At 36.9% G+C, this 24153-nt stretch overlaps 1 protein-coding gene and 1 long non-coding RNA gene across 4 annotated transcripts; one reads left to right on the top strand and one right to left on the bottom strand.

The window, feature by feature from the left end:
- Positions 1–2770: 2770 nt before the first annotated feature.
- Positions 2771–9973, bottom strand: LOC110934538. Of its 2 annotated transcripts, none has more exons than XR_002588419.2 (3): positions 9916–9969; positions 9386–9439; positions 2771–2869 (listed from the first exon to the last, which is right to left on the bottom strand). It is a non-coding gene; the product is annotated as an uncharacterized LOC110934538 (long non-coding RNA). The 2 variants fall into 2 exon arrangements; XR_004891602.1 differs by lacking the exon at positions 2771–2869 and adding an exon at positions 6721–6802 and having other exon boundaries at positions 9916–9973.
- A 4704-nt stretch (positions 9974–14677) lies between these two features.
- On the top strand, positions 14678–22370 carry LOC110936113 (WD40 repeat-containing protein HOS15). 2 transcript variants are annotated; one of them, XM_022178447.2, is made up of 14 exons: positions 14678–14833; positions 15965–16110; positions 16263–16746; positions 17581–17675; positions 17774–17820; positions 17940–18090; positions 18809–18872; positions 18961–19119; positions 19944–20065; positions 20165–20239; positions 20328–20381; positions 20461–20534; positions 21334–21408; positions 22002–22370. In XM_022178447.2, exons 1-14 carry the CDS (start codon positions 14773–14775, stop codon positions 22219–22221), a joined length of 1827 nt encoding a protein of 608 aa, XP_022034139.1. In that variant the 5' UTR covers positions 14678–14772; the 3' UTR covers positions 22222–22370. The 2 variants fall into 2 exon arrangements, with proteins under 2 accessions (XP_022034139.1, XP_022034138.1); XM_022178446.2 differs by having other exon boundaries at positions 17578–17675.
- The last annotated feature ends 1783 nt before the right edge of the window (positions 22371–24153 follow it).

The following is a 24153-nucleotide window of genomic DNA, read 5'->3' as shown; positions in this document are numbered from 1 at the left end:
CGGCAGAAATTCACCAATTCTTGGGTTTGGCAGGTTACTACAGAAGGTTTATCAAGGATTTTTCCAAGATTGCGCAACCTCTCACCTCACTAACGCAGAAGGGTGTCACCTCTCATTGTCTGAAAGCACGAACGATTTTGTGGTTTATTGCGACGCATCCATTCAGGGTCTTGGATGTGTGTTGATGCAACGTGACAAGGTCATTGCTTATGCGTCACGTCAACTTAAAGTTCACGAAAGGAACTACACTACGCATGACTTGGAATTGGGAGCAGTGGTTTTTGCTCTTAAGATATGGAGACATTACCTGTACGGTACGGTACCAGGTGCACCATTTATACCGATCACAGGAGTCTCGAGCATATCTTCAAACAGAAGGAATTAAACATGCGTCAACGTCGATGGGTCGAGCTATTAAACGATTACGAATGCGCGATCAAGTACCATCCGGGCAAGGCCAATGTGGTGGCCGATGCCCTCAGTCGAAAAGATACTACACCTAGGCGTGTACGAGCATTGCAATTCACTATCCAGTCTAGTCTTCCGGCACAGATACGAGATGCTCAGGTAGAAGCATTGAAACCAGAAAACGTCAGGGCTGAAGCCTTACGCGGCTTAAGGCAGCGGTTAGAACAAAAGGAAGACGGCGCTTACTATGTAACGGGGCGTATTTGGGTCCCACTATATGGCGGTTTACGAGAACTTGTAATGGACGAAGCACACAAGTCTCGCTACTCAGTACATCCGGGTTCGGATAAATGTACCACGATATCAGAACTACGTATTGGTGGCCTAGCATGAAAGCCCACATCGCAACTTACGTCGGCAAGTGTTTGACTTGTGCGAGAGTTAAGGTTGAATACCAGAAACCATCAGGCCTACTTCAGCAACCAAAGATACCACAGTGGAAATGGGAGGAAATTTCCATGGATTTTGTTACTGGCCTGCCTAGATCGCAGCGTGGAAACGATACTATTTGGGTGATCGTGGATCGACTCACAAAGTCTGCACACTTCTTGGCTATCAAGGAAACGGATAAGTTCTCCACTCTAGCAGGCGTTTACTTAAATGAAGTGGTTTCGAGGCACGGGGTGCCAACCTCTATTATTTTTGATCGTGACGCGCGTTTTACTTCAGAACTGTGGCAAGTAATGCACAAATCCTTTGGGTCACGTTTGGACATGAGCACAGCTTATCATCCTCAGACGGATGGGCAGTCTGAGCGCACTATTCAAACCCTTGAAGACATGCTTAGGGCATCTGTGATTGACTTTGGCAACAGCTGGGAAAAGCATCTGCCATTAGCAGAATTTTCATATAATAACAGCTACCACACCAGCATTCAAGCCGCTCCCTTTGAGGCATTGTACGGGCGTAAATGTCGATCACCTCTTCGTTGGGCAGAGGTGGGTGATAGTCAGATCACTGGTCCAGAACTTGTGGTAGACGCAACAGAAAGGATTGCTCAGATACGGAAACGAATAGCGGCAGCTCGTGACCGTCAGAAAAGCTACGCTGATAAGCGCAGGAAACCACTCGAGTTCCAGGTTGGGGACCGAGTGCTACTCAAGGTCTCACCTTGGAAAGGTGTAGTTCGTTTTGGCAAACGAGGCAAACTCAATCCGCGGTATGTCGGACCGTTCGAAATAATCGAGAAAATAGGCAGGGTGGCCTACAAACTGAACTTACCAGCCGAACTCGGTGGAGTTCACAACGTTTTCCACGTGTCGAATCTGAAGAAGTGTCTGTCAGATGAGACCCTCATAGTTCCTTTGAAGGAGCTCACTATCGACGATCAGTTGCGATTCGTCGAAGAACCTGTTGAAATCACGGACAGGGATGTTAAGGTCCTCAAGCACACCAGAATACCTCTTGTTCGAGTTCGTTGGAACTCCCGTCGTGGCCCAGAGTTCACCTGGGAACGCGAAGAACAAATGAAGCAAAAGTATCCCCAATTGTTCGCAAGCAGTACAACCACTACTGAGGCTCAAGCTACTGCGGAATTTCGGGACGAAATTCCAAACCAACGGGGGAAGGATGTGACACCCCAGGAAAACCATGCTACTTAACTAGCTTCCTCAGTGAGTACGTACCAAATTTCGGGACGAAATGTCTTTCAACTTGGGGATAATGTGACAACTCGTATTTCGAACCTATCTTTGTGATTAATGTAACGTATGTGAACGTGATGTGAACTTTGATAATTAATTGAATGATATGTTATATGTTATGTGTATCGAACGTATGTATATTAAACGAGCCAAGCGCACAAGTCGAACCGATCGCACAAGCCCATTCGGGCCATATTCTTCGTATTCGGATCAAGGGCAGCCCATGATCGGTTTGGCCCACTCCCTTTTGCACACATAACATAATGGAGTAAGAGTATACTCCTCATAGCTTGCAAAACACAGCACACACACAAACCCTAAATCTCTCTCTCCTCTCGAAGTCGATGGCAACACATCCTCATCCCTTGATGAAACACCCGTATTTGCGTCTAGAAGAAATGACATCCAAAAGACGCTAAAAACATAAACTTTTTAAAATGTACAAATCTTTCACAAATTAAAAGGTAAAAACGCTAGTATCATTAACACGTGATTTTAACGAAATTTGGGCATGACCCGTCCGTAAGACGAGTGTATCCCTGTATTAACCATCAACAAACAAACAAGATTACGACCCGTTCGACTAGACACGACTAAGACCATACACCAAGTATTAACAAGTGTAACTACTAACAATGTCATACCAAAAATGGACATTTGACCTAAAACATTAATACATAATAGCAGAAGCGCTTGATGTTCATAAGGTGTGCATATGCTCGCTCCAATTTGCCAAGTCGCCTACATTGAGGATTTACCTACATTTGACATAACAAATAGGTTAGTATTTTGCCACTAACAATTTTCGGTAATAAACCCATTTATTTCTTTCTCAGATAAGCATCATTCAATTACTTTACTAACCGTTAAACGGTTCCTTACATGCTTGTCTCAAATAGAGGCTAAGCATACTTTACTTAACATACCCGTTAGGAACGGATACTAGCATCATTACATCACCTTCATTCGAATTGTTCATAATGAACAATCATAGTCATTTCATTCTTACATCATACCCCGATCCGAGAAAGACGGATCGAGTAGGCTTTCGTCCATTGCAAACATAACTTCCCATACCCGGTTCAACTAGAAGAACCGGATATGATGCTTTATCTTTCATAACTTCTTCATTCCTTTCAATCCGTTATGACGGACCTTACTTTTACTTTCGAAAAATCATAGAATTCAATTCTAACAACTTTGACATAACCAAGCAATACAAGTAAGATTTATTATACATATGACAACATCATAAATACATAAATGCGGTGTACACTAACGTACCTCGATCTTGTGAACTTTCTGATTTCCTAGTGTTGGAACCTTCTTCTTTCGCGCCTATAACAACACATTCATTCCTTTATTTAGTACAACTAAATCTCATTCATTCACCTTCCAAATTATACATATAATTCTTTTAAGCATTTCATCAAACAATTGGTGGGCATCGTATTTACTAGCATTATGTACAAGTATACAAAGCATGAATTCCTACTAGTTCATCTTATAATTCATCAACATTCAACCCATGTTCATAACCTTCTTTTATCCTACATAAATTTTCTAAGATTCAAGCATTACTACATCATCATATTTCAAGATTCCACATGATTATAGCTTCTTTGATCATCCTATTCTTACCACAATTTCACAAAGTGGGTTTTTACCAAAATCTTTCAAATAATCTAAAAATCAACATGATTCTTGTCTTAGAAGGTAACCCTAACTCAGATTTCTCACATTTAGACATAAAAATTCGAGATTGGGTTGTAACCCTCATCCTACAAATCAAAATTTTAGAAAATAAAACTTACCACTTCACTAATTAGGGTTAGATACTCGAAAATATGGGCTCATGCATTAGGTTCTCCTTGAGATTTCAAGTGAATTGATGGGATTTAGCAAGCTAGGGTTTGCTTGTTCTTCACCCTGCTCTGATCGAACCCAGAACCCCCAAATGTGGGTATTTTTCAATTTTGTTTACTATTAAAAATTTTTAATTCATTATTTACACATTAAACCCCCCCACTTTGAAAGAGTGTTTAATTTGGGCATTTCCATAAACTAACTACCGTTTCGCCATATCTCATAACTATGTTAAATTCTTTGTTTATTTTTACTTATTGTTATATTAAACATTTTTGGGGTGTTACAAGTCTACCCCCCTTAAAAGAGGTTTCGTCCCCGAAACCTTCCTCATTCCAACTACACCACTTCTACTCTTACTTTTTCATCTATTCATTTACGATGCTTAATATAACATAGATGCATTCGGGATCTTGGCAAGAGTTTCATTCATGCATAAATGTATTTGTACGCATTGTCCCTCTGTTCTTAAATCAAGTAAATTACTTTCATAATCACATATAAGTCAGAATCTAATCCAGAGCTCTTATTAGTGTCGTTTTCACCTTATAATGCTAGTTCCTAGCATATATCATCACTAGCGGTTCGTTCATTGAAATTTATTCCAAATGTATACTATTGGTCGTACAAGCTTATGCTTACGACTTGTTTCTATCTTTCTAAATAAGTGTAACATATTCATACATTTATTAATATAAATATAAATAAATCGATTTATTTCATTCCGCACACGAATCATGCACGATATAATTCATTATTGTAATCATGAGCAAACCCCATTATCCCATTACTAACGTTCTTCTAATTACTTTCTTGTTCATATGAGGGCTTAGCATAACATTATACGTATACTATAAACATTTAATGATTTTGTGGTACTAATACAAAGCTACCCACTTCCTAATTACTTTTTCATACTTAATACGAGTATAAGGTATCATTCTACGGTTACTACCGTCACTTGAACTAATCACAAGTTTGAGTTTAGCCTTAAATTTAATCCTTCACACACTTTATTATTAGCTCCTTGCATGAACTACTTATGATAACAACTAGGTATGTTGTGTACGAGCACCATACGAGCATTTGACTAATTCAGCTCAAACTTTCATTTAAGGCCTTTAGATCTCCCTCTTAATGACATTCATACCTTCTCACGCTGACCGTTACAGGTCGATCATTGTATACCATACCATAATTATTCTACCATTCATTTTGTTCATACATACAAATAATTCTACGGATTCTTATCATTAATCAAGAATTAAACATTTTACTAACCTCGCCTTCAATGCATAAGTCGGTTATCTGTGCGCCGGATCGATCCGCTTCTTTATATGTACCTTCCGTACCAGACTTGGTCTCATTAATTCATGAAATATGCTCCCACTCGTGGGCATCCTTCCACTAGCTTCATTACTAACATCTCACTAAGAATTCCATCATATTTGTCTATAAATAATCAGTTAGCACATAACCCTTCATAACTACGTCCTGCGGGGTGTTTGTTCGCCCATTGCCTCTTTCACAATTTTCTTACGTACATGCTAAAACATATCATACATTCCATTTCTTACATACAATCCTTTCTTTTTATTGGTTATTTCTCCAACTTTCGCAGTTTGACCTTTCAAGGTCAGACTAACACCCCCTCACCTATTAGTAATAAACTTGACAAACCGAACATTAAATACCGGGTTCAAATGGGGATCGCCATTTGACCCGTATAACTTATTTGAGTTTGGTACTTAGTTTTTATTCTTACTTGCTTATTCTGTCTTCACTTACAGATTCGAACTTTTAATTTATTACCTTTCATTCTTACTGGGTTGGATCCATTTCTCAGATTCTAAACATTTTCATCCGTACCTTTCATTCTTCTGTCGTATCATTTACCATATCATTCCTTATGTTATATTTTCGTATTAATCTTCTACATTCAACTTCAAGTGTTGGGTCCTAGCACTAATTCCATGTCCTAATTCATGTAGCGCGTCTCAACGTAACACTCTACATCCTATTTCTAGTGGTGTTCCCACCCTTCTTTCTTGAGTTTGTTTTACATTCAATCGTAAGCTTAAACTTTTCATTCTTATCTTTCTCTCTTATATTGACCCGATCCCTTAAGAATCGTTAGACCCCTTTTTACTAGCTTGTCCGGACATAAGTGAGATGATTCTCGTGTTTTTCTCGAGCTTCGGTCAATACATGACCATCCCTTAATATACCATTTCCATTTGTTCGTTCACCACATTTGGTGTTAATTTACCTACGTTCCTTAACATGTCTCTACTAATGAGTATCCTACATTACACATTTGTATTTCTTACGTAATACTTCTAGCATTTGTAAGTAATTATTATTTACTGTCTTGTACAATATAACCTTATAAGGTCAACCACTACCCAGTACTTTTTGTATATAAGTATTGCAGTACATGTTGTACTTACTTCAATTCGAACATCTTTACAAAATGTCTTTAGCTAACATCCCAACTAATATTCTTCTCATACCTTTCATCAACATTACCTAGTTCTCATTTCCGCCTTAGAACTTCTCAACTAAAATTTATGACCGATTTACCCTTATAATGAGGTTTTATCGATTTAACATTATGCCAACAATTTCAACAAAACGTACCATAACATTTCTAATTTATTTATACATTTCGCTTTGATTTCGAATACTCAAACACGTATACACCTTCATGTAGATGAATTCAGAGCGATTACGAAATCACTTACCTTTAGTGTTCATGTTTACCTCATTGCTTCCTCTTACCCCGTTTGCCATCCATACTTGAATCAATTGACAAGATTTCCATCCTTGCATATTATTACATTTGTAACACTGTTAGCTTATGTGAGCATACATACAACTATTCATTTTCTTTCTATTCATAAGTTAATTGACTTTCGTTAGTCAAATTTCGTATAAACGAGGCATTTATTATCAGTTATCTCACTTCCAATCCATATAACTAAACTATCGTCAAGCATAACACGTAAATCACTTATTACATGACACATTAACTCTTTACTTTAGCATTTGTGTCTAATGACCATTTCATGATATCCCTATACTGTTGACTTTTAGATAGTCAAGTGTCTTGCTTACACACTTCAAACTTTTGAACATGTAATCATCTAAATATGATAGACCGTAATATTAATATTCTAATTATTTCATACATACAATTTACGTAATCCTCCAAACAATACACATATATACATTCACTTTCACGTACTTTCACATGCTAATGCTTCATGATTCTACAAATAGTAATTATCATTCAAGTTAACTATATAACATAATTCCAACGCATCCTTTACTAATAAGCTCGTACGATTCGCATTTAGCACATATTCGCCTCTTAGTCATAACAAGGCAAATCATTAAATACACATAAGCATCACACCATTCAAGTACAAGGTACAAGCCTCTAATGCATAATTCTGATCAAAGCATACATTCATCCGAATTTTCATACGAATTTCCATCTAACTCACATTCTTCAAATTATTTTCACCACTGATCTCATCATTTTTATTATTTATTTATTAACAATTCCGGCTCCTTCACATATCCAAGCACTTTAGTCTATACTCCACTCTATACATTCCTCATTCATTTCATGCCATTCCATACGTTACATTCGACTTTCATAAATTTTACTTTATCGCCAACAATCTACATAACTTTACATAACTTATTATATCTTCTATTTACTTGCCAGGAACATAAAACGGGCATTTCTGAGAAGCATGGGAACTTAAATTATAGTTCACAAGCTTTCAATACATCATAGTTCATTAGTCTGTAGTTACTTCATTCGCATTCTCAAGTTTTAAACTTTACTCACTTTTTAAACTTTCATCATTCATTCACGTCATTCGACACATTTCTTTTGACCTTTACGATTTCATTCATTCGTAACCACCACCCGTGATTGCATATATCTTATTGGGCCTTATATGGGTCTCACTCAATCATAAAATAGGCTTTCGGACAACTCGGGGTCTCAAAATACGAAAAATAACATAAAACGAAAAGTTCCAGCGGACTGAACTTCTGCTAGCCGTCGGCGACGGGGCCTGGAATGTGGCGTCGGCCACTTTTGCCCGTCGACAGAAACTTAGGGCGTCGGCACCATGGGGGCGTCGGCGACGGCCAGAGGCCCGTCGGCGACGGCCTCCCGTTAGCTGAAATCGTTGCAGACCTTGTTTTTTTTTTTGTATTTTAGTCATTCTTCGGGCCGGTTTCGGTTATACGGTTCCTGAAACTCCCCATTTCACCTCCCATTATTACTACTCCACATACTTAACTTAAATATTTATCGTAAACACACTATACATACTTATATTAAACCGAAAACTCAAATTATTACCTCATTGGCGATCTTGGAGCGAGCACACTTTTGCAAGAGTCGTCGGTTTGAGTTCAAGCATCACATCATATGCTCGAATCCCTCAAACCTTGGCTCTGATACCAACTTGAAACACCCGTATTTGCGTCTAGAAGAAATGACATCCAAAAGACGCTAAAAACATAAAGTTTTTAAAATGTACAAATCTTTCACAACTTAAAAGGTAAAAACGCTAGTATCATTAACACGTGATTTTAACGAAATTTGGGCATGACCTGTCCGTAAGACGAGTGTATCCCTGTATTAACCATCAACAAACAAACAAGTTTACGACCCGTTCGACTAGACACGACTAAGACCATACACCAAGTATTAACAAGTGTAACTACTAACAATGTCATACCAAAAACGGACATTTGACCTAAAACATTAATACATAATAGCGGAAGCGCTTGATGTTCATAAGGTGTGCATATGCTCGCTCCAATTTGCCAAGTCGCCTACATTGACGATTTACCTACATTTGACATAACAAATAGGTTAGTATTTCGCCACTAACAATTTTCGGTAATAAACCCATTTATTTCTTTCTCGGATAAGCATCATTCAATTACTTTACTAACCGTTAAACGGTTCCTTACATGCTTGTCTCAAATAGAGGCTAAGCATACTTTACTTAACATCCCGTTAGGAACGGATACTAGCATCATTACATCACCTTCATTCGAATTGTTCATAATGAACAATCATAGTCATTTCATTCTTACATCATACCCCGATCCGAGAAAGACGGATCGAGTACGCTTTCGTCCATTGCATACATAACTTCCCATACCCGGTTCAACTAGAAGAACCGGATATAATGCTTTATCTTTCATAACTTCTTCATTCCTTTCAATCCGTTATGACGGACCTTACTTTTACTTTCGAAAAATCATAGAATTCAATTCTAACAACTTTGACATAACCAAACAATACAAGTAAGATTTATTATACATATGACAACATCATAAATACAGAAATGCGGTGTACACTAACGTACCTCGATCTTGTGAACTTTCCGATTTCCTAGTGTTGGAACCTTCTTCTTTCGCGCCTATAACAACACATTCATTCCTTTATTTAGTACAACTAAATCTCATTCATTCACCTTCCAAATTATACATATTATTCTTTTAAGCATTTCATCAAACAATTGGTGGGCATCGTATTTACTATCATTATGTACAAGTATACAAAGCATGAATTCCTACTAGTTCATCTTATAATTCATCAACATTCAACCCATGTTCATAACCTTCTTTTATCCTACATAAATTTTCTAAGATTCAAGCATTACTACATCATCATATTTCAAGATTCCACATGATTATAGCTTCTTTGATCATCCTATTCATACCACAATTTCACAAAGTGGGTTTTTACCAAAATCTTTCAAATAACCTAAAAATCAACATGATTCTTGTCCTAGAAGGTAACCCTAACTCAGATTTCTCACATTTAGACATAAAAATTCGAGATTGGGTTGTAACCCTCATCCTACAAATCATAATTTCAGAAAATAAAACTTACCACTTCACTAATTAGGGTTAGATACTCGAAAATAGGGGCTCATGCATTAGGTTCACCTTGAGATTTCAAGTGAATTGATGGGATTTAGCAAGCTAGGGTTTGCTTGTTCTCCCCCCTGCTCTGATCGAACCCAGAACCCCCAAATGTGGGTATTTTTCAATTTTGTTTACTATTAAAAAATTTTAGTTCATTATTTACACATTAAACCCTCCCATTTTGAAAGAGTGTTTAATTTGGGCTTTTCCATAAACTAACTACCGTTTCGCCATATCTCATAACTATGTTAAATTCTTTGTTTATTTTTACTTATTGTTATATTAAACATTTTTGGGGTGTTACACTTGAAGCTTGTTGGTTCGAATCAACCTTTATTTATCCTCTAATCCGGTTAGTGTTTTATTGTTGTTGATGTTATGCATGACTAGATGATGAATGATTGTTTGATGTTTCCGTATGAATTATCTAAATTCGTTTAAATGTTGTGAAATTAGTATTGGTTTGGAAATAGGGATTTGTGATGATATTCAAACAAATTGGATTTACATGATCCTGACCTAGAACCGATTGCATGTTAATCGACTGTTATGCGAGATATGAGTGCGTGAGATTGTTAGAATGCATGTTAGTCATGAACTTGTGATTATGATTAATGGTTGAGATTGTTGTTCATGTTATGAATATAATTAGGGTTCTTATGAATTAGATGATAATTGTTTTGTTTGATCGAGTATTGTATAGTTGGAAAACTGTTAGCATTGATTGATCGAATGAGAATATGGAAACTGTTAGGGTGATTGTAACCGACTGCATGAAATTAGGGGATTAAACAACTAATCGCACAAGGCCACCCTTGATCGCACAAGACTTAATCAGATCACACAAGGGACTGGTCGCACAAGGCAGTCGCACAAGCTTGGTGCAACTGCTTAAAGCTCACAGTACAACCAGAAGAGGCATGATCGCACAAGACCTTGTGGATCGCCCAAGACGGTGCTGGTCGCACAAGGCTTGGGCCACACACAAACTACTCAAACTGTTTCACTGTTGGGCCTCAAGCCCAATTCCAATCCCACAAGATTATCCGGATCGCACAAGTCCACCCGGACCACACAAGATCACTGTTTGTCATTATTGGGCTTTTAATTGTTTGGGCCGGGTATCTTTGGGCTTCAAAGGGTGAATCGCACAAGGCTGTTAGACTTGTGCGAGCCCAATCTTTTGAATCGCATAAGCATGAAAATGTTATGTTATGTTATGACTGTTAACGTGTTTGCCATGATCCATACGTGTTCGAAACCTGTTAGTTTATGTGTAAACTTGCATGCACTACTTGAACCTAGACCTAACTCGTATGGTAACCATACTAGGACGTGGTTGACCCCTTATAGCTAAAGTAACTTTTCGTGTATCTGCCGAGCAAACCAAGGTGAGTTCACACTCTTCCAAGGCATGGGATTCCCCGGTGGGTAGGGAATGGGATTGAACAATTACTCGTACTTTCACTATTACTAGACTATTTACCATCGTCCTCGGATAGCGAAGGGCACTTGCGTAAAACCTACGTAAACTTGTACTTACCACTGTCCTCGGGTTGCGAAGGGCACTTACGTAAAACCTACGTAAAATCATACATACCACTGTCCTCGGGTTGTGAAGGGCACTTACGTAAAACCTACGTAAAACTCACACGTACCACTGTCCTCGGGTTGAGAAGGGCACTTACGTAAAACCTACGTAAACCTCGTACGTACTACTGTTCTCGGGTTGAGAAGAACACTTATGGTTACAACTAGTCTAGTACATACAACATGGGAAGCCCCTAATAACTGAACACATCATTGGCCTAGTAGACCCCGCTTGATTATGAAACAAACTTACGATACTTGAAACGAATTCAATAACTGAACATTCAACTGTGAACTCGCTCAACTTTGTTGTTGACTCTTTATTAAATGCCTTGCAGGACGTTAGGTACTCATGGAGCTTGCATTGGGAGGCGTAGTCGTTGTGGGATATGGACGGTGGATACTATGCTAAAAACATTATGACATTTTGAACTTAACACTTACGTTTGGGTTTTCATATTATGCTTCCGCTAAACATTGAACTATACTTTTGTTTTGAACACCTTTCATATTGTTTGGTTGAATTACATTTACTACTTACATTGTTTAATATGATTGGTGGCTTGATCCTGGTCATGTCACGCCTCCATGCAGTGATACTCCGCGTGTAGATTTTGGGGGTGTGACACATCTTGTGGAACTTGTTAGAGTCGATTCTTACAAGTTTAGAGGTACAAACAACCTCTAAACTCTCTGATTTATTAGGGTTCAATACAACCCACAAGTGTTGAAGTCATAAAAGTTTACCATAGTTCGTATGGTGAGACTTGTGTTTGATGCAAGTGTGAACTTTGGATGCTTTGGCAATCCTAACTTGATTCCCCACCTCACTTGATGATTTACTTGATAATATACTAGTTAGTTCTTTATTTCTTTTTATATATGACCCTCTGAATCATCCTTGTGATGATTTGTGTAATGGTGAATCATATAAAGAGGTTGAACCTCCATGCTTGACTTCCATGATAATATATGACAATCTATGATGGACTTAGTTTTAGGTTCGTATTATAACTATGTGTGTATATATATATATATATATATATATATATATATATATATATATATAAACATGGCTGAATTTGTGATGATATCTACGAATTTTACACTCTCGTTATTGATTCTAATGGGCAAATTAGGACCCATGAAACCACACCTAACTTAGTGTCAAAAATGACTACTTTGAACTAGATAATACTTTTGTGAATACGTACTTTTTGTACTTTAAATTCCAAATCCGAATCTTTCATCTTAATTCCATTACTTACATACCTTTGTTTCCCCCATGTAGGGTGACTTTGGTGTTCCATCCTCCAACTTGCAAACTCTTCACGAGATTACAAAGGAAAGCTTTGCAAAACCGTGAGTAAATTCGAACACCCCTTTTACATTTTACACATTTTGAGTGCAATATGTTTAGCTTATTAAACTCACAAACACATTATACTTTATGCAATGCACAAACAATTCAAATACATGCATATTTATTCGTTATACTTAATTTGTATTTTTGGGTGATTCTTATGTGATAAACATGTCATTAGCTTCGAACGAGCCTCCATTTAACATGTATAGTGCTATAGGAGTAACGCACCACCCGTGAACGAGAGGTCATGTTAAATTTAATTCATGCGGTAATCAGATGGTTGACTTGAATATTGCATGCCAATTATACGTTAATCTTGATAACTTAGGTTGCCATGTGGGTTTGTTTAAATATTTTTATCTTATGCTATTATTAAAACTTGTGTACTCGCCAATGCAATTTGTGTTGAACTATACTTTTAAACATGTTGCAGGTTGATGATGATGATCATGATAAAATCTAGTAGGGATGACTTTAGAAACTCATAACGAAAAGCTAGTTTTGTTATCTTATTTTGATTAAACTTGTTGTATTTTAAATTTCCAAATGTTTTACTTTGATTTCCATGTTGTACTTGACAATTTTTGATATGAAATGAAATTGGTTTTGAATTAATTATTGTCACAAATAGTGTTATGTGTAATGAGCAATCTATTTTGTCTCACTCCGATGTTTCCGTTATCGGCTGGGGTGTGACATGTTATTTTTTCCATCACACAAAAGCTAACCTAAACATGTTTTTAAAAACTATTTTTGGAAAAGTTATAAGTCAATAATGAAAAGATTGGTTTTTATCCCTATGAATATAGAAAAGATAGATTTTTTGTTTCACATTTTTTGTTAAAGAAAATAGATATATGTAACCTGTTTAACAGTGAGAACTTTTCTATTGTGTTTTTAGCTTGCACATCATGCTATAACACATGTACCCTAAAACATATCTTTTGGATGGAAGGCATGCATCTTATGTATCCCACCGATTCTTTGACTTCTTTCATCGATATCAGCATCACATCTGTTTTTTACATCTCATCATTTTCATCATAAAAGCATGAAAATCGGTCATTTTGATCCCACCCATCTAAAATTAATTTTAAATAATTAATTGAAATAAATTGATAGTTGTAATTATAATAAGAGTGTGCTACTTATAATGATAACAAAATAATAAATATAACAATTATAATGCTATACCGCAAAAGGAATAAATTAAAATATAATATAATAATACCGCAGAAGCAAGAATGACAATCAGTATCATCAGCACCGCAATCTCGATCTTTAATGCCAAAATAACCAACTCATCATCCCTATCCCATTCAAAGCGTATCATGCACAATAGCGGCAATGAAAAACATATGTCACCACCTCCTTTCTCTTTTTCTCAATCTATCTTTCCTCCCCTCACATTTCTTGTTCGGTGGCATTCAAAATTCAAAACACCATGTACCCTCTGTCATCCATCTGGCACCAACTCAGACCCAGACGACAATTAAAAAAATCAAATATTAATTGAAAATGTAGTAAGAATTTAGTAAATTACCATAAATACTCAAATATAAAATAATCATTAATTAGCTATTTTGGACTAAAATCGAAACTATATAAAACCTTTTGAACCAAATTTACTCAATCTTAAATACTTTAGGTACCAAACACCAAAGTTGTAACTTACTCGGGTTTGACCCGTTTGAATTTTGACCCGAAAATTCACAACCCGGGCTTTGACCCGATAAAACGGACCCCCTCCCTCCCCCTTTTTATAACCCCTCACTCCAAAAGAACCAAAACCCCTTTATTATTTATTTCGTCTGGAAATTCAACCAATTTCCTCTCTAGTTAGGGCTTGATGTTGATAATTGCAGCATGATTAACATGAATTCACAAGAGTTGAACTACTTGGTCTACCGTTATCTTCATGAATCAGGTCTGTTTTTACTAAAGTTTCTATCTTTTTATCATTTGATTTTGTGGGTTGCCTCAAGATTGAAAGATCCTGTTAACCCTTTTTGGGTTTCATCTGATATGTTGATTATTGATAGATTCTGTTTCTGGGTCTGGGTTACTAGTTGTTAATTTTGTTATTTTGTTTTTTTTAATTTTTGATTTTTTTTTTTTTTTGGGGGGGGGGGGGGGGGGGGGTAGTTAAAGTTATGAATTATGATATGCTTGGCTCAAATTCAGGATGCATCAAGCAATTAATCATTAAAGAAGAGGTTGAATTATGTAATAATAATGGTCATTAGCATGTGATTTATAATTTGCATCATTGTAAAATATGTTATTAGTTGCTTAATGATTAAGTTCTCGGTGGAATAAAAGATTGTATTTTTGGTTTTCTTTGGCTATTGTAGCGTAATCCCTCGACTTTATTTAAGGATATAGATTTTACTTGAGGCTTGATAATGTAAATTATGATAGATATTGTTTCTCATAAGGGATCGTGACCACCGCCTTTGACCACCGTCACAACTAGTCGCCATAGAAACAAATACGGTGCACCCATTTGGATACTATTTTCAGACGACCTGTTTGACCCGTTACATAACCTGGCTTGACTGCCCGTATTGCTAGCTGGGTTTTAAAAAGCGCGCCTGAGGCGCGAGGCGCAGCCTTTGGGGCTTTTTCGCTCAGCGCCTTGTGTAATTACAAGAAGCGCCCAAAAAGCGCAAATTTTAGGGTTTTTTTGGGGGCTTTTTGGCCTGAGGCGCGCGCCTTATGTATCTGAGGCGTTTTACTGCAGAAAATTGTTGTACCTTGGGTTTTTTGACTTGTACATGTAAGTAAAATGGTATAAAAGCCTTATTTATAGCTATATTTTGGTTAAAGAAAGCTAAAAACCTATGGGATATGTATGGATATATAAAAAAACTATATAAACATCTTGCGCCTCGGGTACGAAAAGCCCACCGCTTTTGCGCTTTGCGTTTCGCGCCTCAATTTTAGACCTCGTCGCTTTTGTGCGCCTCTCGCTTTTTAAAATCAAGATTGCTAGGCTTAGTTATAACCGTGCTACTGCTGTTAGATTTATTAAAGTTAACGTCTTTGGTTGTTTTAGGATTCACACATACTGCCTTCACATTGGGTTACGAGGCTGCACTGAACAAAAGTACAATAGATGGAAATCTGGTTCCACCGGGTGCCCTTGTTACATTTGTGCAGAAAGGAATACAGTATCTTGAACTTGAAGCAAACCTATCATGCGTAAGCACGGTTACTATTTTTATAACGTTATTGGATAGGGGTGTGCACGGCTCGGTTCGGTTTTATAGTAAAAGCAAACCTATCATGCTCACCCCTGTTATTGGATGTGATTTTTTTCATTTATTTGACTAACGTGTTTGTTGGGTCTTCAGAATGACTCTGACATTGACGAAGATTTCTCGTTCATACAACCGATCGATCTTATCACAAAAAACGTTTACGAACTACAACAAATGATAAACGAGAAGAAACAAAACGCGCAGAAAGCTAAAACGCGCGAGAAAAACAAAGGCAATCGGGAGCCAGAGCAAGAACATTCTCGAGAAAAAGACAAAGAAAGTTCTAGAGAGAAGGAGAAAGAAATCGAACAAGAACATGTTAGAGAAAGAGAAAAGGAACGGCAACGTGTTAGAGAACGAGAACGAGAAAAGAAAATGGAAATTGAAATTCATCAAGAACGGGAAAAAGAAAAACAAATACGGGACAAAGAGCGTGAACTCGAGAGAGAGAAAGTAGAGAGAGAAAAAGATAAGGCGAAACAAAAAGAAAAGGAAAAGAAAAACGAGGATCTTGATGATGCGCATCGTGAAGAGGATAAAACACAAGTCAAACAGGAAGAAAATGTGACCACAGAAGGTAATGTACTTTAATAAAAAAAAAAGATTTATTTGTGCATGGTTCATGATGCTTATAAAGTTAGATGTATATGGTATAAGTAAATTGCGTAAAAAGGTAATCGGACCGTCAATGATGACGTGCCAATAACTTTGACCATGTTGACTTTGTTTATATGACTTGAAGTTGATGTGTGAGATCCGATTGACTTAGAAGACAACCCATAAATTTAGGGGTGCAAACGAGCCGAGCCCGAGCTCGAGCTCGATTAACCAATGAGAGCTCAAGCTCGGATCGATTGGTAGTTTTTCAAGCTTGAGCTCGGCTCGATTATTATCTAGTAATTAATATATTAAATAAAAATAATATAAATAACAGACTCGTTTAGGCTCGCTAGCTTGGGCTCGTAAACAAGTTTAATAAGCTTAGCTCGTTTACTAGACAACTTTAATTAGGGGTAAATGTTATTATATATCAATAAAACTAATATTACACTAAGGCTCGATGAGCCTGACGAGCTTCACATGCCAGGCTCGATAAATAAACGAGCTTTATTTAAGGCTCAAGCTTGGCTCGGGCTCGATAAGGCTCGGCTCGTTTGCACCCCGAAAAAAAGGTAATTGGACTGTCAGTAATGACATGCAAATAACGTTGACCATGTTGACTTCTTTTATATGATTTGAAGCTGATGTGGCTGTGTGGCGCTTGAGATCCAATTAACTTAGAAGATTAACCTTAATGAAAATCAAACCAAAGTTTGTTACTTTGTTACATCATTAAGCAGTTTGCTTTATACTATACACAATATCTTTTTTTATTATTCGTTAATAATATGTTTCTCGAAATGTGAAGTAGGACCGGAACCAATGGAAGTTGACAACAATTTAACGCCTTTGTCTTCTCTTATTCCCAACTCTGACGTGACCGTTTTAGAAGGTCATACTTCTGAGGTGTGTAGTTTATATTTTAGTATAAAAGTTAATAATTTGGAATTATTTATAATAATGATTTATTACATAATTTAATTTTTAACCATTTCTTCTTGAAGGTTTTTGTATGCGCATGGAGTCCAACCGGTTCTCTTTTGGCCTCCGGGTGTGTGCATTTTCTTTTGTAAATAATATTATTTATGTAAATTTATATGGTAATATTGATTTCAAACGGAATGCTAGAGTCTTATTTAAATTTGTATATTTTTTATCTGTACTTTTTAGGTCGGGAGATTCTACAGCTAGAATCTGGACCGTTGGTGATGGACCGTGTAGCTCAAATTCACAAAAAGGGCCCCTAAGTGTTGCGGTTTTAAAACACTACAGAGGTAGAACAAATGATAAGAGTAAAGATGTAACGACTCTAGACTGGAATGTGAGTTCTTACTGCTATATTATGGTTTATTATATGACCCGTTTTTAGGCCTGTAAATGAGCCGAGCCGAGCCAGGTTGAGTCCGGGCTCGAAGTTAAACGAGCCCGCTCAGTTCGGCTTGCTTATCTTAACGAGCTGAAATGTTGAGCTCAAGCCAGCTTGTTTTTTTTTTTTTACAAATTTTTATTTTTTTTAAAAAGTAAAATGCCATTTTCGTCTCTCTGAGGTTTGGCCAGTTTTGCGACTTTCGTCCAAATGTTTGTTTTTCCGCATCTGGATCCAAAAGGTTTGAAATCTTGCCATTTTCATCCAGCTCGTTAACTCCATCCATTTTTCTCCGTTAAGTCAGGGGTATTTTCGCCTTTTATGTTAACTTAATGGATAAAGTTAACGAGCCGATGAAAGTAGCAAGATTTCAAACCTTTTGGATCCAGATGCGGAAAAACAAAAGTCGCAAAACTGGCCAAACCTCAGAGACGAAAATGGCATTTACTCTTTTTAAAATTTTGAACTTTTACACATATTGATAAATATAAAAAGAAAAATAATATATCTAACATACACATAATTCACAAGCTACAGAATTATGTATATATACACTAAAATTTGGGCATTAGTTTAATCTAGCCAAACGAGCGAGGCGTGAGCTTCTACGTTTGGAATTTTGTATTTCAACGGGCCCAATTCTTTCATTAATCCTCTCTTTTGTTTTACGTAGAGTGAGGGTACACTTCTTGCAACTGGTTCGTATGACGGTCAAGCCAGAATATGGAGTAAAGATGGTGAGTGCTTAAATTTAAAAAGTAAAAAAAAAAAAAGGACGGATTCTGCTGAGGTGGCAGTAACAAATAACATGATTTTTTTGTTTAGGGGAGCTTGTAAACACATTAGCAAAACATAAAGGACCGATATTCTCTCTGAAGTGGAACAAAAAAGGAGATTATCTTCTAAGTGGCAGTGTCGACAAAACCGCAATTGTATGGGACATTAAGACCGGAGAATGGAAGCAACAGTTTGAATTTCACGCAGGTGTGTTTATCTGTATTTTAATAATTTGGGATATTTTCCATATATCCCCCTCAAAACTTTGTATAATATTTGGAGTAAAATGCCATTTCGTCCTTGAGGTTTGGTTACTTTGGCGACTTTCGTCCAAAGGTTTATTTTTCCGCATCTGGATCTACAACGTTTGAAATCTTGCCATTTTTATCCAACTCGTTAATTCCATCCATTTTTAACGTTAAGCCAGGGTTATTTTTGTCTTTTTAGACAGTTTTTTTTGTGATGATTAACGGGTCTGGGTGGGGAGAAAGTCCAGAGAGTTGGATCTTTATTTCTTATAGTGTTTTTAATTTTAATAAAATTGTCTAAAAAGACGGAAATGCCCCTCATTTAACGGAGAAAAATTGATGGAGTTAACGAGCCAGATGAAAACAACAAGATTTCTAACCTTTTGGATCCAGATGCGGAAAAACAAACCTTTGGACGAATGTCGCAAAACCGGCCAAACCTTAGGGACAAAAATGACATTTTACTCTATTGTATTTATCCAACAAAGAATCATAATATCAAACAAACCCATTTTCAAATTTATGACATGTATACCCTTTCTTTACAACTTGCATCATGATGTGGGAATTTTGAGTGTAAGGAGAAAGAGAAGGATATAATGGTCATATTATAAGTTTTATTTAATGAAATGGGTAAATATGAAATTTTAAGTATTTTGTATGGGTGTATTTGATATTAGTTTTTTTTTTTTTGGGTAAATAGGAAATTATTCAAGTAATATTTTCCCCCATTTTATAGTTAATTGCTATGCACGTGACCCCAGAGTTATTTTATCATTGCAGCACCTACTCTTGATGTCGATTGGCGTAATAACGTCTCATTTGCAACATGTTCGACCGACAACATGATTTATGTTTGTAAAGTTGGAGATAACCGGCCTGTTAAAACTTTTGCAGGGCATCAGGTTTGTTTTAGCTTTTTTTTTTTTTTAATTTCTTCTGTATTATATTTGAATTTTGTTTACGTTTATTTTTTTCAAAATATTATTAAATTTTAACTCTAGGGTGAAGTTAATGCTATCAAATGGGATCCTACGGGTACACTTCTGGCTTCATGCTCAGACGATTCCACTGCAAAGGTGTTTGTTTGTTTATATCGTAAAACTGACTATGCTTGAAGCCCTGATTATATTATTACTTAAATTAATCAATGATTATAATTCATAGATATGGAGCTTGAAGCAGGATACATGCTTGCATGATTTAAAGGAGCATACAAAGGTACACCGTATTAAATACTTTTCCTACATATTATGATCATTTTTTTTGTTATTTTTAACATTATGATATTAATTTACAGGAAATATATACCATCCGATGGAGCCCAACGGGTCCGGGAACCAACAACCCTAACCAGCCTTTAGTGTTGGCGAGGTAAATATGCGTCTTTTAAAAGTTTATACACCGATTTTTTTGCTTTTTATTTATTGTCATTCTTTTTACTACTATATATGTGGGCACTGTAGGGGTGTCAATTTCTGACACGACACAAACGTAACATGAAGTTTCACTTTGCGTTTATACACGACACAAACGTAAATATGCGTCTTTTAAAAGTTTATACACCGATTTTTTTGCTTTTTATTTGCGTTTTAATTAACTAAACTCTTTTTATGAATCACCCCTTCAACTTTCACTTTCTTTCAAGAAGACCCGTTTTTGGATTATAACTAACATCACATTTAGCTAAAAGGTCGTGTTTTGGTTGACTTGGCTGGTTCCTGGGTTGAACTTTTAACTATTTTTATATAAATTAAAAAATAGTATTATGTCATTACCTGTACTGATTTTTAATAATTAAAAGACAGTTGTGGTTGTAACATTTTAATTTTAGAGTATTAACATGCAAAAACATATAAAAAATGTAGTATTTGGTTCAAAAACAATTATTTTATATGCATTTGTACTTGTGGTTTTAAAAATTTAATTTTAGAGTGTTAATATGCAAAAACATATAATAAAATGTAAATTTTGGGTTAAACCGGTCGTGCTTTTGTGTCAATACGTGAAACTCGTGTCGTGTTCGGGTTCATGTGTCTAACATGATTTTCGGGTTTGTGGCAAATTTTCGTGTTCGTAACACAACCCATTCAACACCCCTAGACTTTTTTCGCAATATATAGCATTTTTTTTGCTTTATATCTAACTTTATTAAAAAAAAATTTGTTAACAGTGCATCATTTGACTCTACCATAAAGCTATGGGATGTCGAAACCGGGAGACTTCTCCACAATCTAGTTGCCCATGGGTACGTCACTTATATCAAGATTTTCGTCTTTTACTTCATCGTAATATATTATTAGTTGCACTTTGGGATGTAAACAAGCCCAGAGGCTCGAGAGTTGCTCGTGATCGGCTCGGTTAAAAGCTCGAACGAGTCGAGCCTTAACGAGCCCGAGCCCGAGCTCGAGCCTGAAATAGAGCTCGTTTAGTTATCGAGCCCGAGCTCGAGCCTGAAATACAAAGCTCGTTTAGGCTCGCGAGCCCAAACGAGCCTAAACAAAATTTTAGTTTTTTTTATATATAATATATAATAATGATGATGATAACATTGGTGAGCCGAGCTTTGGCTCGCTTAATCGCTGTTGAAACGAGCTCGAGCCGAGTTTTTAGCTCATTTGAGGCTGTTCTCGAAATGGCTCGAGCTGAGTCGAGCCGAGCTCGAGCTTCATAAAAACATGAGCCGAGCTCGAGCCTAGTCGGGCTCGGCTCGGCTCGTTTACACCCCTAGTTGCACTTGCACCTATATTACCCCACTTATCGTTCAAAATTTTTCCGACACCAGCAATGTGATGTACGTGCACGAGTAATTTGTAATGTTTTTAAATTTTTCGAATGTAGGGATCCTGTATATTCTGTCGCATTTAGCCCGAACGGGGAGTATTTGGCAAGCGGGTCATTGGATAAATGCATGCACATATGGTCTGTGAAAGAAGCAAAGGTAGTGAAAACATATATGGGAAGTGGAGGGATCTTTGAAGTTTGCTGGAACAAAGAAGGCGATAAGATCGGGGCCTGTTTTTCAAACAATGTAGTTATTGTCTTGGACTTCCGAATGTAACGTTTTCTAAGTTCTTGTCGTTGTTTCCTGGAGGCTGTGTATCTTGAGAAAGTTTGTTTAGTTGTAGGTAATTTGGTATCATTTATTTAGTAACTTTAAATTGTAGTTTTGTTTGGTATAAAGTCTCTTTGCTGGAAGTTGCTTTCTCATAGGGGTTTTTGGTATCATGGCTCTAATGATTTGTTTTTTTTTTTTTTTTGGGAAATTTGGGTTATTGAGGTGGGTATTTTTTTAGCACGATGAAAACGGGCCACCCAAGTAGAAATGAACACCAAACCGGTTTTTAAAACCTGCCTGAAACCAGTTTAGAACTCATATAGTATAAACCGGTTTGGTTTGGTATACAAACAGTAGGTTTGGTACCGGTTCCCATTCTTCAAGCCTAAAACCGCAGCAAACCGGTTTTTGGTCAAGTTGGTTTGGAACTGGTAGTAAGAAAAACCAGCAGTTTTTTTTTTAACAAAATGTTATTATCTTGTTTTTTCTTTAGTTTATAAAAAGCCGGTTATTTTTATCAAAAAATAGTTCAAAAACGTTAATAAAATAATAGGATTCGTATTTTATGTTTTTTTATTGTAAAAAAGGTTAAAAAAAAGTGCGCGTGTTAAAAACCGGCCAAACCAGGGCATAACCGAACTGAAACCGGATTGGCCAAAAACCGGCCAAAAAACCTATTTGGAACCGGGTTTCTAAAAAACCGAAATGTTAATCTCTGCACTCAAGCCACATTAAGTTTGAAATTGGCTCGTTTAACTTAAAACAACTTGTTCGCTTGCTTTTTTTTTTTTGCATACATCATAAAAACGATTCTTTAAGTTTGTATTTAAAATTTTGAGAAAATGCTTGGATAGTCCCTGTGGTTTGCCTGTTTTTCACCTTTAGTCCCTAACTTTCTAAAATTACAGCTATAGTCCCCAACTTTTGCAATTGTGTTCCCGGATAGTCCCTGACGTGGATGGGAGTTAGTTTTTGGTGTTAAGTAGATGTGAAATTACTAAAATACCCTTTTATGTTAACAACTGATAAATAAAACATTTAAAGATAAAATTAAACTTAAATGGGTCCCACCTAAATCACCACCCACCTCTCCTTCATCCCAACACCACTTGCAAGTTGCAACCATCCACCTTCACCATCATCTTCAGCCTCATCCACCACTGCCACCATCACCAACCAACGGCAAATTTAAAGAGCAGCAATGTGTTGTTAGACGTGCATATGTGAGCGAAAATAACAAATTTCGGGCTCGCTTGAAGTGTGGAAGAAACAGACAATGGAAAGCTTCAGTTGACTCGACATGTTGTTGGGACTTACGGTTACATGCCACCAGAATACATCGAGAACGACTTGATTACCCCTAAAATGAATGTATTTTGTTTAGGAGTTCTGATATCAGAGCTACTTTCGGGAAAAGAAGCCGCTAGTCGATCAGTAGAGGGTGGTGGCGACGAGAAGAATGTGGCGGAGTCACAGGAGGTGCTGCTGTCGGAGATGGTAAAAGAGGTGGTTCGAGGGGGGGGGGGGTAATGTGAGGGATAAGCTGGCTGCATTTATGGACGGCAGGCTAAGAGGTGAGTATCCGGTGAAAACTGGCTTATTCCATGGCAGAGACCGCTAGCAAATGTGTGGCGGTTGACTTAAACGACCGCCCTTCTGTTTCGGAGGTGTTTGCGACATTGTCTAAGATACTGTCTTCTTCTTTAGACTGGGATCCATCTGATGAACTTGAACACTCAAGGTCTCTTAGTCATGGCAGATAAAGAAGATACCATTTAACTTTAACTGCTGTAATATTGTTTCAATTGAAAGACATCAAGAGGAAGTTTGATCAACTTCCAAACAAAAACAGATCACAAATAAGATTCTATACGCCAATAGGTCCTATTCATAATTTTGAGTCCTCATAGTCCAGGTTCAAACCGAACCGATTCC

Source organism: Helianthus annuus, chromosome 4 (genome assembly GCF_002127325.2).
Source record: "Helianthus annuus cultivar XRQ/B chromosome 4, HanXRQr2.0-SUNRISE, whole genome shotgun sequence".
Classification (NCBI taxonomy): Eukaryota; Viridiplantae; Streptophyta; class Magnoliopsida; order Asterales; family Asteraceae; genus Helianthus; species Helianthus annuus.
Note: the sequence above shows the minus strand (reverse complement) of the source record. Positions and strands in the feature narration are given on the sequence as shown.

Coding starts and splice junctions, on each gene's coding strand:
- LOC110936113 (XM_022178446.2), top strand. CDS start 14,773: ATGATTAACATGAATTCACAAGAGTTGAACTACTTGGTCTACCGTTAT. Junction 16,111..16,262: donor TTGAAGCAAACCTATCATGC/GTAAGCACGGTT, acceptor TTGGGTCTTCAG/AATGACTCTGACATTGACGA. Junction 16,747..17,577: donor AGAAAATGTGACCACAGAAG/GTAATGTACTTT, acceptor CGAAATGTGAAG/TAGGACCGGAACCAATGGAA.